General features: G+C 41.5%; 1 protein-coding gene across 3 annotated transcripts in view; it reads left to right on the top strand.

The window, feature by feature from the left end:
* Positions 1–379: 379 nt before the first annotated feature.
* The window catches only part of RB195_023015 (uncharacterized protein), a gene marked incomplete at both ends in the record, with an annotated part of 31071 nt that continues 15477 nt past the window's right edge, over positions 380–15973 (top strand). For 2 of the 3 annotated variants that reach the window (XM_064210304.1, XM_064210305.1), the window contains 5 exons: positions 380–421; positions 1446–1550; positions 10169–10325; positions 10572–10707; positions 10796–10905. In XM_064210304.1, the coding sequence (XP_064066184.1) occupies positions 380–421; positions 1446–1550; positions 10169–10325; positions 10572–10707; positions 10796–10905 (550 nt within the window). Of the gene's footprint in view, positions 422–1445; positions 1551–10168; positions 10326–10571; positions 10708–10795; positions 10906–15973 lie in introns of those variants that run through there. The other variant, XM_064210303.1, reaches the window with a different exon arrangement.

Below are 15973 nucleotides of genomic sequence, written 5' to 3'. Positions count from 1 at the left end.
ATTTTGAGGTTCTTATGTCAAAAGTGGTTTAACCACTCCCGTTGGCCTTCTTTTTTCACGAGTGGCTGCCAGTAACACTTCCACTTGTTCTAATCACGTTCAACCATTGCTCGGTGCTTCTCTCCTCCTAAGGAACATGAAGAGTAAAGTAGAAATAAGATCAAACGTTCTCTTGTTGATCAAAGGTTTTCCAGTCGACCACCACTTCTTTCATCATCGAGCAAACTACTGCTGTTTTGCTCTCCTCAGCAAATACGGTTCCGATTCTTCAATCATTGACGTAGTGTGAAATTGCAACTCTTAGTTTTCATTCATGTCTTAGGTAGTCATACTTAGCTTGAGCATTCGGATACATTCGTTCGATGAGCGTGAATGAAGCATGGTGGAACCATCCATTTTTCATAAACATCGTCTTCTTAGGGTTTGGCTCAACGCAGATCTTTTGTCATAATTTTTTTGGACTTGACCAACAGCTTTTTGCCTGCTTGGCGTTTATGCTACACGTACGAAGTAAGTCGTTGGCAAGAAGAATAAGTGTAAGCTGCCACAAACTTTTATTTACATCTCATCCCATTCCAACTTTTACATTGCGCCCTCAAGTGTTGCTCTGAATATTTTTGGGACATTGTGTCGCAACTGACGCACCCTCTCTTTATAGTGATGATATATATATATATATATATATATATATATATATATCTACATACTATGCGATGGCGAAAACATCGAAGTTACCATTTCGAAAACATTTAAACAACCACCAATTAGTACTGAAACCTGCTTTGCCGTACTTAACCTGCAAAAGATGATAGTCAACATTAAATCAGACTCTTCTTTTCTACTGGTGGGCGACCAGAATTAAGTTCACTAGTAACACAGTGAACGTCTCGGCGTTGGGAATAAATCATGAGCGATTTTTTTCCAACTTATTTTTAACAAAAGATTTTAGCAAATTAGTCAATAATGTATTATCCGCCGTTGTATACATCTCGACCTCCCTTCAAGCCATCTTAAAACAAAAATCAAGAGAATATTCTGAAATATCAGGACATAATGTCTTATGCAGCAAAAATTCTCTTTCGAGTAATATGAAAAAGACATTTTGCCTATGCATTTTGTTCTGTGTACATTTTTCAGTTTAAAAAAAGAATGTATGTGAATTATTTTACACAATAGCTCTACATATGAGACCTCCTGGCTTCCCAGTCCTTATTTGTTTATTGACGCCACTCACTTATTCTTTTGCTTCACATAATTGCCACTCTATCTGGCTACCCAGAGGAAGATGGCGATTTGCATTAACTATGTCTTGCAGCAATTTTTCCTCTCTTCCCATGTAATGCCATCTTTTAAAGGATTGTTTCCAAGCACATGAAAGCAATCGCTTCTAATCCGATTTTTCCGAGATTTTTTATACAATAAACATTTAATATACAAATCTCAAGAAATGCGAGCAACTGAACCACGCATCTCGCTATCTTGTGCCTCCATCAAGTGCTACACCTTACGGTACTAATTTCTCAAGGACCTACTTAAACAAGGAACGAAAGGTAGGCATTGTTTTTATTCCTGAAGATATTTTAGTAGAACAGTGAAGATCATCATTCCCGTTCTGAAGAGTATGTTTCATTGAGTTCTGCAAAAAAGAAAACAACTCTTGTAATGGACCAATGACCTCGGACAAGAACTAATTAGACGTACTTTTTGAAATTCAGTTCTTAAAACGAACGAAAGAAGTTGAAGCAATGAGCTTAAGTAAAAGGGTGTGCATCCTTCACCATTTTCTTCCTCAATTGGATGCCCCCCATGATTGCAACTAGTCAGCCTAAAGGATTATCTGAGCGTTATTTGTTCAGAACTCTCGTACATTTACTGCATTTAAAACTTACCTAAATAAAGAACGTTAATCATCGGTTTTTACTAAGATTGCAGGGCACAATTATTGCTATGAAATGTTGCTGAAATTAAAGAATCGGGAGTTGACTTGTTAAGCCTGCCTTAACAATTGTGCAATTCTGAAAAATTAATTGCTTGTTCAAGAAATCTGAATATTTAACCACACTCAGCAAATCAATTAGAATTTCCTCTTCTGTTCTCCAATAGCAACTACACTTCGACCATAAACTTCTTTTGAAGATACTTTCTACTTCTAAAGCATTTTTCGTTAATTTCTTGCGGTACTTTTGATGTATCGTTGATTCGTCTTATCCTGAGTTAAAGTTAAATATCTTTTTTTATTCATAAACGTATGTTCCATATAAAAGAAGCACTACGTAGTGAGTGACACAGGCCTCTCAACTACACGGTTCATAAATTATAATCTTTCTCTTGAGATCAAAGTACATAGTTTAATCTCTATTAGGGTGGCAACTAAGTTCCCCTCCGTTTTTTTAATTTTAGTATTCCGCATATCATTAAATATTTTTGGCATAATGTTTTGTGCCATCCGAAAGAGGTTCTATCGCAATCTATGTTTTATTTTTGCTCAAGCTAATTTCTATTAATTTTCAGATCATTAAAATGGATTGTCAACTTGAGAGAAATGACCATTTTCGACACCTTCTCCTTCGTGCTTTTAATCAAGGTTCTAACGTCACATAAGCTGCTCGCGACATTTGTGCTGTGTATGGAGATGGTGCCATAGCTAAGAGAACCACTCGTGACTGGTATGTCACGTTCTAAAATGGAATATTTGACCTCAGAGACGTACCTCGTTCTGGCCGTCCAGTTGTTTTGGATGAAGAACGATTAAACCAACTTTTACATGAAAATTCGCATCAAACTACAAGGGAACTGGCAGAGAAAATGGAATGCTTTCACATTGCTACAGATAAACATCTTCACTTGTTGGGAAAGGTTCAAAAGTATGGAGCATGGGTTCCGCATGCTTTAATTGTCGACAACAAAATCAATGTTCCACTATCTCCGCTGGTTTGCTTGCTCGTCATGGGCACAAACGACGATTTCTTTATCGAATCATCACTGATGAACAGCTTTAGTGGCGTTAGAACCTTGATTGAAAGAAAAAGAAAGAGGTGTCGAAAATACTTATTTTCCTCAACTTGATATTCCATTTTGATGATCTGAAAATTAATATGAATAAGCTTAAGCAAAGAGTAAAACAAAGATTCCGAGAGAACAAAACATCCTCTTTCGGATGACCTAAAAAATTATGCCAAAAATATTCAATGACATGCGGAATATCAAAATTTAAAAAACGGCGGGAACTTGGTTGCCAACCTAATATATTCAGGTTTTCCTGTTATGCCAACGAACTTTTGGTGAAAGTTTATTATTGTCCTGACGTTTCAACAACCTCGTCTTTATCAGATCCGTGTAAACTGTACGAGGTTTTTGATGCTACGCATATCCCATCAAACTCCTGCTCTCTCCTTGCCAAGCCTCAATATGCTTCTAATTACTAATACTAGAACTAAATGCAGTTCTTGCTTGGCAATCCCGAGGTTTCAAGATGAGAGGACATGATGAATGTTGAGCAGCAAACCACAGGATTATTTTCTGTCGTCTGGAAAGCACTATCGCTTTGTGAAAAAGTGGAAAACACTCGTTAGTCATTTATTCTCCTCCAACAATGCAAGGCGACCGATGTGATCCCACTATTCATTTTTGACAAGAAGCAGAGAGTGTGGGAGTAATATGCTGCCTCTCTAAAAACCATTCTAAGATTGCTTGTCTTTATCGCTGTATTTTAGCTGTTACAATCAGGGAGAAACAGCGTGTATACGTCATTGCTGAAATGTAATGCTAAAGAACAGGCATGTCATCGTCTTATACAAGATTGAATTTGGAAGAAGATTGAGGGTGGGTGGAGAGTAATCCCCGACATTGTCCGGTCTAACGCAAAACATACTCCAAGCGCAAATTATTAATGTGTTCGGAAAGTATCTGCCGAAATACGGCAAAATTTCAGAACAACACAACTTTTTAACAACATTTTATTATTCGACAAAATAATCTCCATCAACATTGACAACCTTCTGCCAACCTCTCACAAGATCACGGATTCCTTTGGCATAGAGCCCCGGCGACTTGGAGGCGAACAAAGCCCGATTGTCATTTTCGAGGTGGTCACGATCATCCTAGTGCTTCTCTTCCAGGTGGTGCTGAAGCGATCGGAAGAGGTGGTAGTCGCACGGAGCCAGGTCCGGGCTGTACGGTGGGTGCGGTAGAACTTCCTATCAGAGCTCCAGAATTTTCTGGGAAGTCTTTTTCGTGATGTGAGGGCGCGCGTTATCGTGCAGCAGGCAAACGTTGTCGAGCTTCGGGTGCTCCTTGCGGATCTTGTCGGCCAGACTTTGCAGTTGAGCGCAGTAGACCTCGACAGTAAGTGTCGTGTTGCCCGGCAGCAGTTCGAAACGGTAGATTCCATGAACTCCCCACCAGACGCTCAGCATGACCTTCTTCTCATGAATTTCACCTTTCGCGAAACGATCCAGCGGTTCATCCCCAGCGCACCACGCACGTTTGTGGGTGTGGTTGACGTAAGGGACCCATTTTTCATCTCCAGTGACAATGGTGTCCAGTCAGTCGAATCTGCGGCTTCTGGAGAGCAGCTGAGTGCAGATGTCCAGGCGTCTTTGGCGGTTGTCTTCACTCAATGCATTTGGGAGCAACTGACCGAGCTTTTTCATCATTCCAAGAGATAGCAGTCCAAGATCGAGGCTCATCTTCGAGTTTCTTGTTTCCTGCTTTGAAGCGCTGGAGCCAGGCGCGCACAGACCGCTCGGAAGGGGCTTTAGTGCCGAATACTTGACTTAAGTTTCGAGTAAGAGTGGGCTTCAGCAGGGTGGCCAGATTCGAACTTGTAAAGGAATACGTGTCGAATATGGGTGGAATGTTAGGCTATTATAGGATGAAATAGGCAAGGAAGAGGGAGCCAGATATGTTATATGTATACACGCGGTAGTGTCCTTATATAATATATTTAAAACGGGAACTTCCAGAACATCTCAAAAAACCTGCTGCGAAATTTTCGAAAGATACTTTCTGAACCCCTAATAAGATAGACCTTTGAGTATATATTGCGACCTTGATTGTTAGAAACGTTATCTTAAATGCTAAATAGACACGATCGTAGAAAAAAGTAAACAGCACATAATGATCCTGATCAACGACGGTTTTCTCAAATGGTTAAGAAAATACTACACTCAAGCCAGAGGACTTGCTATAGGCCAAAGGCTCGCTCCACTTTCTGCTATCTGCTTTATTAGGTGGATAAAGGACAGAGTTTCTGGCGTTAATAAATCCGCTTGGTATGCGTACCCATGTTCACTTCAATTCAGCATCGTTTGAGGTTTTACAAACGTGTAACTGGTTTATACAATGGCTTGTGGTGGCCTACCGATGTGTCACGTCAGTGTTTTTATCCTCCTAGACAAGTCTACTACCAATTTATCGACCCCGAAGGGATGAAAGGCTTGGTGAGCACTAGGGCGGATTCGAACCTCCGATCGATCGTGCAGGAAGCGGAACCTCTAACCTCTACTCTACACCTGCCCCTATTAGCAGGATAGATAGGCTATAATAGAACGTCTTCCACACATGCGCAGCTGTTGTATCGACGATTGCCTTCTTGCGACATCAACGCAAACCGAAATGGATGAACACTTTAGAATTTTGAACGAACAACAGCAGTATACAAAACTCACTCGAGAACAATCAAACGATGTCTGGCTGGTTTATTTAACTGTTCAAACAGAACTGCACAATGACATTACAAGTGTCAATTGGTGTCGCAAAGAAAGTCCGAAAAACATACTGGTAAAGATAACCTCTGCTCATCCTGCTGGCATGAAGAAAGCAAATAATGTCAAAACCCTCCACAACGGTTAACGGCTTCATAATGGCGTGGAGGTGAATCTGGGTGTCGAACTGCGATGCATAGCGGAGGTACGTCCTCCGACTTCTCGGAATCGGAAGCCTAACTAAGAGCAAACCACTGCTAATATCCACCACCGTCTTAGCAAAATGTCGCAAGGTGGGTCCCTGATCCACAAAGGTTGGACGATGACCTGTTGTGAAAGCCGTGGCAGGGATTCTTAGTTCGGGGAAGTCTTTTTGCCACTCCAGCATATTCACTGCTTCACTATCCTGCACACTGGGCCCTGCCGCGTCAGAAATCGGACGGTATGGCAAACGGTGAGAGGCGATCAAATCTCAGGTTGCTCAGGACTTCTTTGATTCTGGACCAAGGACATTTGCAGGACTCGCCATGTAGACTGTCCCAGACTATGTTCTCCCAACGCAAGAACAGTGTTCACAGGCGCTGACCTGCATGCCTTTCTCGGAGTTGCAGAACGTATCGAATTTCTTGTAATTGCTCTGCAGGAGATCAAATGCACAAGGAGCGACGCAAGGATAAGAATTCTCTTTTCATGAAGAAAAGTCAGCGTCGGTGGAGAGGAATTTCCCAATGGGTCGACTCGTGCGAAGATCAACCACATACTCAAAAACCTGAGGTGGTGTATGCTTCACGTTTAGCACCACCGTTTTGTTGTTTGTTTTGTAGTAGTTCTGATCACTGTCTCTATCGTGCGAAAATACGAATTAGCCACACTGTGGAAAAGAACATCTGCTATCGGAGACAGAAAAGAACATCTGCTATCGGAGCGAAGGATAAAAGAAGTCGTCTACGACGATTGCGTACTCGAGGACTACTTGCTCCAAGGTGACTGGTACGTCGGAGAGGACCCAAATGTGGATTACGAGATGCTGCTCAGAGGATTATGAGCCTCTGCTGAACGTGCTTCGAAACCACGCCACGAGAAACTTGGATCGATTTTCGAAGACCACCAGGAAATTGTTGGAAAGAAGAAGGACTTTGAGGCTTGATCCGAATGCATCGCATATTAAGCGGTTAGTCGCAAACACCACCTGCAGAAAAGCGTTGCAGGAGGATTTTTCGAAACACAGGCAGAAGAAGATTCTAGAAGCGGCACAGAGAAGAACGAGTCAAAAATAAGTGCCGCAGGGATCTCCGCAAATATAATATTCCGCTAGCAGCCTTGCTTAGCGAAGATGGCACAGCCCCCAGACCTGATTTGATATCAGCAGACCTTCTTCGGACTCTGAGCAATCCACTTCATGTACTTCATGTAATATTAGCGGTGTACATGACATCCTACCTTCAGAAAGAAAGAATCCCAGACCAGTGAAAGAACTCGCGAACCGTTCTTATCCATAAGAAAGGTGACCGAGAGGACCTTCGGAACTACCGCCCGATATGCTTGCTGAGTGTGTTATACAAATTATTCACTAGGATCATCCTCACGCGCATATCTAGGACGCTCTATGAAGCTTAGTTTGAAGCACAAGCTGGATTCCGCCAGGGGTTCAGCTGCTTGGACCAAATACAGACAGCCGTGGGTCATAGAGGTGTGCCGGGAATACCGCCTGCCCCTTGTTCCAACCTTCGTCGACTATGAGAAAGCCTCTGACAGCGTAGAGACGAATGCAATACTGTTAGCGCTGGTTGATCAACGTGTGGACGCGTTTGTATATGAGGACATTAGCCAATTGCTACGATCGATGCACGACTAGGAGCTTTACAGCTTTTCCACCGCCCTCTCACATATCCATTGGAAAGGAGGTACGACAAGGCGATACTATATCGTCGAAGGTGTTCACGGCTGCATTGCAATGGATAATGAAATCACTATCCTTGGAAAAAAGGGGCATACGTGTTGATGGAATATTTCTTTCGAACCTTCGCTTCGCGGACGATATCGTTCTCTTTTCGAGCAGTACCAATTAAGCAGAAACGATGCTCAACGAATTGAACGAAGCAGGGAAGAGAACAGGACTGCAAATAAACAGAAAGAAGACACCGTTCATGAAGAACGCCTACTGTGAGGACAGAAGAGTGCAACTTGAAGGCTCCCAAGTCGTGCAAACTTTGTCATACGTATACCTCGGACGTTCTATAAATATGGAAAACGACTTGAGGGAAGAACTGAATAGAAGGATGAGAGCAGCGTGGGCAGTGTTCGCACCCGTCAGGGAAGCTACAGACCAGTTGACGGACGAAGATCTCTCTGCTCATCTGTTCAAGTGGACAGTTCTTTCAGCGTTCTCTTACGCAGCGGAGACATGGTCAGACACCGCTGCCACTCTAGAAAGCCACTTACTACCCACAGAGCCCTTGAGAGATGTCTTCTGGAGTCTGAAGTGTTTTCTGAAGCGGAATATATATATACATATATATATATATATATATATATATATATATATATATATATATATATATATACATATATATATATGGAAAGCAAAGCATAGTTGTGCCTGCCATATTATGAGAAGAATCGACGGTAGATGGACTAAAAGAACGCTTGAGTGAATGCCAAGAGATGCCAAAGGCCCTCGAGGGAGACCGCCGACAAGATGGGGTGATGTATTTGCTACACGGATGGACCAGCTGAGAGCTCAGCCGGATACGGCTCAAGGACCTCGTCAATGCCACTCACGAAACTGGAGAACATCTTGGATGACAATGGCGAGGGAACGAAGCGAGTGAAAGACATGCTGAGGTCCACACGTCAGTGCGCCCATCTAAGTATCTAAGTAAGTAAGTCATGTCAAAACAACTACAGCAGTGTGCACAGGAGACAGGGAACATGAGGGATCACTAAAACTAGCCATCAGCATAGCTAGTTCAAACGGTTACACGAGATCGAAGTAGCATCCAATCTCGAACTATAAAAAAAACACTGAGGAACTCACGTGAAAATAGAATTCCCTGTGCATCCCCTTTGTCTCCGATCCCTTAATGACATGTCGCTGTTACGCAGTTTGTCTATTTGACAAAGCTGGAGATGATCGGACTTATCTATCATATAGAATGCCTCACATACAATTTCATTTATATTGGAGAAATTGGAAGCGGCTAGGCCTGCGTATCAAACATTGTATATTTATTTGCATATATTTGGCTGGTAAAAGGCGTGAAAATACGCTGACACCATTAGAGCGCCACAAGAATGAGAAGCATGATGGAAATGAGTTTGAAATAAAGTGTACTATATTAGCCCACCAGGCTGAAATATCTGCTAGGAAGGCATTAGAAGTACTCTGGATTTCCATGAGGAATCCATTCATAAATAACAAGATTGAGTATTTATCAATCACTAATGACCTTGAAAGGCAGTCGTTGAAGGTGGTCGATGGTTCAAACGCACCCTAGTGCAAACCTAGCCTTTCATCCTCCCGGGTCGATAAATTGGTACTGGACTTGGTTGGGAGGATAAAAACACTGACTTGATCATCATCACCCCAAATCGTTGTATAGGCCAACACGCGTTCCAAAACCTCAACGATTACGAATTGCACTAAAGTGCGTTGCCGCAACACATGTGGATTAATACGCCAGTGACTTTATCCCTTATCCTTCTGTGTGCCATTTGTAACATTCTGTGAGCTATAAAATTGTCCAGTACTCAGTTCTTTAACGCTATCCATACTTCACTACTTAAGGGTACTGCAAAGTTCGTAGATCTCATTCGCCTTGGATGAAAATCTGTAAGAACGCGATGGTTCACCAGTACCGTTAGTTGGTGAGCTAATCAGTTTGCTTTTTTTGGAGTTCTTGCGTGGTGTACTTAAAACGATATCGAGGTGTGGCAAAGAGAGGAGAGGAATTTGAAGGGATACGCATAGGATCACAGACCTCAGGTCATTTTCAGGCATTTGACAAAGACGAGGTTGTCGAAACGTTTGGCCATTAATGAAGTTTCACCAAAACTTTGTTGGCATGACAAAGAACATAAATACAGCTCCCAATGTCAAAGTTTCAAGAAGAGAAGATTCTACTAATCTACTTCGTTAATCGTAGTGTATATCCTATTAACTACTACTCACTTTCACTTTTGTTTTAGTACATGTTTTATCATAACAATTTGCAATTGTTTAAACAGACGAGAAGACTATTTCTATCTAGGAACGGAATACAATAAAAATGTGAACACAATCTCAATACTAAATTTTGTCTTGACTGACCAGTCCTCCATTATTGAGAGATCTGGCAGAATAACCTGCCAATCTGGGAACTACTGTGCAAATGCATTAAACATGCTTTTACTAAATAATGTGACATACCGTTATATGGAGATGTTCATTACTGAGAGTGAAAACGAAAAAATATTTGTTTCAGTTTTTCCCAAGCGGGATGCTACTGTACTACTTGGCAGCTATATTCAAAGGTCTTCATCCAAGAGTTGATGATGACTTTGTGGACAAGCTGAATTACCACTACACATCAGCAATTATTTTTGCGTTTGCGATCATTGTCTCAGCTAAACAATACGTGGGTGAGTTGTTGAACTGTAAAAAAAGATGTGTTCATCCTAAGAAGAAGCGATTGACTGAGCAACAATCTCAGCACTAAGGCTTTTGTTTATCTCATTTCAAACATCATGCTCAGAAGAAGATATTTCTACTTTCGATTACCCACTGAGAACTCGCTTTTTTAAATAATATTTTCTGTATCTCTTTAAATGAGTGTGATTTGTCCGATTAACCTCTCTCGTTTCATTAACATTTATTACTTCTTCTAGGTTACCCCATTCAGTGCTGGGTGCCGGCACAGTTTACTGATGCGTGGGAACAGTATACCGAGAATTACTGTTGGGTCGAAAACACCTATTATTTACCCCTTACAAGTGCATTCCCTCTCGAATATGGTGACCGAAGGTACCAGGTTCTCCTCTATTTTGTCAACTTTTTATTTCGGTTACATTTACTTTGCTGATAGTTCTCTGTTTGATTCTAATTATTTTAGAGCACGTCAAATCAGCTATTATCAATGGGTTCCATTCGTTTTAGCCTTAGAAGCTCTCTGTTTCTACATTCCATGCATTATGTGGCGCGGGCTATTACACTGGCACTCAGGTTTGGACCTCTACATACCGAAGGTTTCCGAAGAGTACCAGATTCCTTGGGGTTCTACGGGAAATAAATGTATCAACATGAGCTATTAATCTCCTCAATCTAATATACATCAAATCTAGGAACCCTAATTCACACAAAGAGATGCCGGCGCATTGTTTCTCCATAGTTTAAAAATATCATCATTTCTGAGACTTGTTGGGGCATTCTTGATGTAACAGCACAAACGTGTCTCAACACTAATGCACAGCGCCACCCTTGTACCTCCCCCAGTTTGTACTGCCCAGCTTGTTTATAACAGAAGTCACTATTTGATCCTTCTATCGCTAGACGAGCAGTTCTGTTGTAACCAAACGCAGCAGAATCTCCTATCTTGTTTTGTGTGTATTTAGTCTACCATTTCAGTTTAACGGGAACCGTTTTTAAACCCATACACCGAGGTAGCCGAGAGACTACTGCACCTCACACGAGGAGTTGCACGCAGTAAGGCAACCTTACGCGTTGACTTTTCTGCACGGCAACAAATGATGGCTAGCTTGGCTTCATTCCGAGTGAGCTCACAAAATTATGTGGAGAACTCGCGCGTGTGCGAAGGATGTGCAAGGATACCTTCGCGTTTTGTGTCACGGAAACTCCCACTTTTCGCTCTTTGTTACCGCTCTTCTACCCTTCACCAAGTGAGGCATCGCGATGTCACGTGATCACCATGATCGTTTTGACACCACTGGTCTTCGAAGCGATTGAGCGCGCGCCATTAATCCTTCCATTTGTCCCGATCGCGCGCAAAGGCTGCTGAGTGGTTCCTTCTTTCGCATGGGACACAAAGAGCATCAAAATTTTCTTTGAAGGACTTCATAAGGAGGTCTGACCATCGGGTTGGCGGTCTTCCTGTTGTGCTTCTGATGTCGCGTGGTATCCAGTCGCTTACGGCTCTGGTCCAACTATAGTTATTGAGACGCATCACACGTCCGCCCCAACTAATTTTACTTTACTTGGCATATGTGGCAGCGTTTGATCGCTGACGTAGGAGAGAAATTAGAATCTCACTTTCGACTGCGCGTTCAATGAAGCTCACCGCATTTTTTCCTAATCGCGAAAAGCCCAGTTTTCTGAAGCATAGGTTAAAGCAGGAAGTACGGTGGTCCTGAAGAGGTGAGCACGAAAGCGAGTGTTCCCGTCAAGCGTATTTGAAAAAAAAAAACCTCCTGAAAACGACCCCCTCATCTCATTCTTCCTAGTATAGCCGTTCATACAGAAACCAAAAATTTGTTATAATAAATAAAATTAGAGAAACAAATTGACGCTTAAAAAATAAATTGAAACAATGTAATACCATATAATGTAATGTAATAAATATTAAAACTATAACTACTGAACTACTGGTGGTACTATAATGAATACTAATATATAGTGCTGCAAGTAAAACAAAAATATGTAATATAATATAGGCACTGCAAGAATTAGAAGTGTCAGCACATATGTGCACATATAAGTTGAACCATAACTCTCTGGTATATCCATGGATGGATGGGTAGATTCCGCTTATGTAAAGTACCGAGAACAGGAGGTTAAACACTTTCATTCGATAAACTGGTGCCGAACTTGTCCGGAAAGATAAAAACATTGTCTTGACTCATCGGCTAGCCACCGCAAGTCATTGTATAGTCCAGTCACACTTTCGTAAATCTCAAACAATTCTGAAATGAAGTGAACATGGTAGCACATCCCAAGTGAATGGACTAACGCCGGACACTTTATCATTTATTCTTTATCAGGAAAGTATTTGACGTTATAAAACATACTCTTGCGCTCAATGAGGAGCCACTATTGCTGATAACTATACATATTGCGAGGTCTTCGGTGCTTCATATCGGGACTTATCGAGTTCTAACCGCTGCTTGCTTCAACAAAGAGACGCTTGCCATCTGCTCCTTGCTGTTCCTTCGCAGAGTATCACGAAGAGGTGCTCAGAGGATTCGCACTGATTTCTCCGAACAAGACAAAATGTTCAATATACTCGTAATCAGGAGGTCATTTAGAACATTTTAGTACCCCACATCATGTGTGAATTCAAATTTTCCTTTGTATTCGGAAACTGAGCGGTATTGAAAATTAATAAAAAGATATACTTTTCTAGTCGTAGGAAACCCGTTCTGTAGGAAATTTCTAAGCAAACTATACTATTTGTTCCCGACAACGGTTCAAAATGTATATTTCTATCTTTGAAAGTGTTCTGCTTTTACAATGTCAAACTTACAACTTTGCTCTATTTCGTTCTTTATTCCAATCATTGAGCAGCTGTCAACGGCTTAAAATGAACGCTTAGAATGAATGAAGAATGAACCGTACCAAGCGAGTATCAGGACTCGCTACTCGCTTGGTACGGTTTATTCTTTACAAGATATGGTTTGGACGCTCACAAAGAATGACATCTAGTGATTTTCGAGTGACTAAATTGGAGAAAATCTGACTGTTTTCACAAAACCGTGATATTTACAGCCAAATTATTTCCATACTTGAAAGTTCTTCGCAACGCTTTTTCGAATGATGTTAAATTCACCTCGATTCACAACGTTCAAGATGTGAACTCTGACTATGTTATTCGTTTGTTTTTCCTTAAAATTTGTTTCATTTATTTGTATTATTTATTCCAGAACCTTGGGGAATTGAAAAAGCTTCTTTTCTTTGTATAGTTCTGATGAATAAGAATTGCGTGTAATTGTTCGTTCATTTATTTCATTTGTTCATTTCCGTTCAATTATAATGGTCTCTTTTTCTTTCCTCTTCTTTTCTTTTTATTTCTTGGTTTAATTTTCTACACGTTTCAAACTATCTTTGCTGTTTTTATAAATGGCAACTGTGTAGAATTGTGTCACCGTTCATTTACATTCGAATATAATGATGTCTCTGTGATGCGGAATTGCCAGAGGGGTCACCTAGCAGAGGTGTGAGAGGTGGCATCTCGCCTGGCGGACCATGCTTTATCCGATCGAAGTGAATTTAACATCATTCGAAAGAGCGTCTCCTTGCGAGAAGAACCGGCTATTTTATGTACGAAGAAAAAAACATAGAGGCTGTAAAATCACGTTTTTGTGAAAATAGTTGAAATTTTCTCCAATTTAATCACTCGAAAATCACGACCTAATGTTATTTTATGTAAGCGCTTAAAGACATCACTCCATGGATCTGAGGTGGTACGGATTTCAGGTGGAGTGTTCGTATACGGGATCGTAGGTTATGGAGAGAATGGTGATGCCGTCCATTTCTTCCTAATTGCCATAAAAACGGCCCGGAAGATACGGCTCCGAGCGTTCTGGCGCGCTATTTTCTACGACGACTCGATTGGAGCGCGCCAGCCTTGTGCATGCGCCGCATCTTCCAGGCCGTTCGGTGTAGTGCAAATACGATCATATAGGCGATTGCGAATGAGTCATTGCCTAAAGTTACTAGGGGGAGCTCCACGATGGCAACAGATTCTTCAAGATTAGCTGATATTTAATTGCGCTAGTCACCTCACAAAAGGTATCTAGCAGTGGCAGGATAGTCAGCTCATCTTAAGGAACGATTTTCTCTCCCTTCTGCAGCTGAGCGTAGCTAAATTGAATAAAGGGCTGAAAACTCCGGAATGACAGGTGACATGAGCATGGGGTGGTGCAAAACTCAAGAGATAGCATACTTCTTGTTGTATTCAAAAATTGAGAAACTTAGAGCTTGCTTTTATTTGTTTTTAAAATCCTATTCCTAATCGTCTTATTTTTCTAACGGTATTTATTATTCCCGCACCCTTCTAAACATGATTTCTTTCGATTTATTTGTCTTTTATTTGTTTTGGTTTCCGGCGTGTGTCAATCCGCTTGGAATGCACCCCCACGTTCACTTCAATTCAGAATCGTTTGAGGTTTACGAATGTGTAACTGGCGTATACAATGACTTGCGGAGTCAATACAGCGTTTTTATCCTCCCAGGTCTGGCACCAATTTATCGATCCCGGAAGGATGAGAGGCTTGGTGAGCGTTAGAGCGGACTCGAAACTCCGATCGATCGTGCTGGAAGCGGAACCTCTAACCATTACACTACAGCGCCCAAAAGAAATAGTACGTAGATAAGTATATATGTCGGCAACTAAGAAAAGGACAACTTGAAGCCAAATTTTTACTTGTTCAAAATGATAGAAATCGTTATTATTAGAATATATTATAAATATAGCTGTTATTTAGTCTTCTCCTTAACAAAACAACGATATTCTTTCGTCGAATTCATATATAGCAAGCTTTGAGATATGTTAATCAGTTTGATCTCAAAATGTGCCTGCGGGCTATACTCACCTTTATGAACTTCATTTGCATTGCTTCCTCGAACTGTGGAAGCCATAGGGTGAGTATCTCACATTATGTAGTTTTATATAGTGGGTGTGACTTTGAACAAGACCAGCAGAGGCATCGCATTTCGTTGCCTTCCTAATAAATAAGTCGGTTTTACTTTTACATTCTGCTATTCCATCATTTTTCTGTCATTCTCGAAAGTATAACGTCTTTTCAGTCATTTTTAACGGGCAATCATCATTTACGAACGGGATTTTCATTGTGAAGATCATGTTTTACTATTTCATTTCCTTAAAGGATAAAGTGTCTGGCGTTGATCAATCCGTTTGGGATGCCCCGGGTGCGGGACAAGAGGTACCCGTGAAAACCGGCTGACCGCTCCTGTCCTCCCTTCAGCACCGCGCTCCTCCGCGTAATTACGACTGCCGCTCCACCAGCTATACATTCTCCACGACCGCCTGAGATCACCTACACCCCGCCTACCTATTGCTCTCTGATCAACGCCGCGCGCGACGTTCGCGCCGCGACGAAGCGGTAGATAGTGCGAATTTTGGAGAGGGAGTGAAGAACGAATTGCCGCAGCGAATTCTGATGTACGGATATAGTAAACTAAGCGCATATTATTGGGAATAAAAGAGAAGAAGTAGATCCTTCTATCCAATGTAACTTTACATAAGTAAAAATTATCTCAAAAAGATGCTCCAGGGAAAAGAATAACATGCATATACTTCCACACATCTCATAATTTA

This window comes from Necator americanus, chromosome X (genome assembly GCF_031761385.1).
Source record: "Necator americanus strain Aroian chromosome X, whole genome shotgun sequence".
NCBI classification, from domain to species: Eukaryota; Metazoa; Nematoda; class Chromadorea; order Rhabditida; family Ancylostomatidae; genus Necator; species Necator americanus.
The sequence above is the reverse complement of the archived record's forward strand: the minus strand, read 5'-3'. Positions and strand labels throughout refer to the sequence as shown.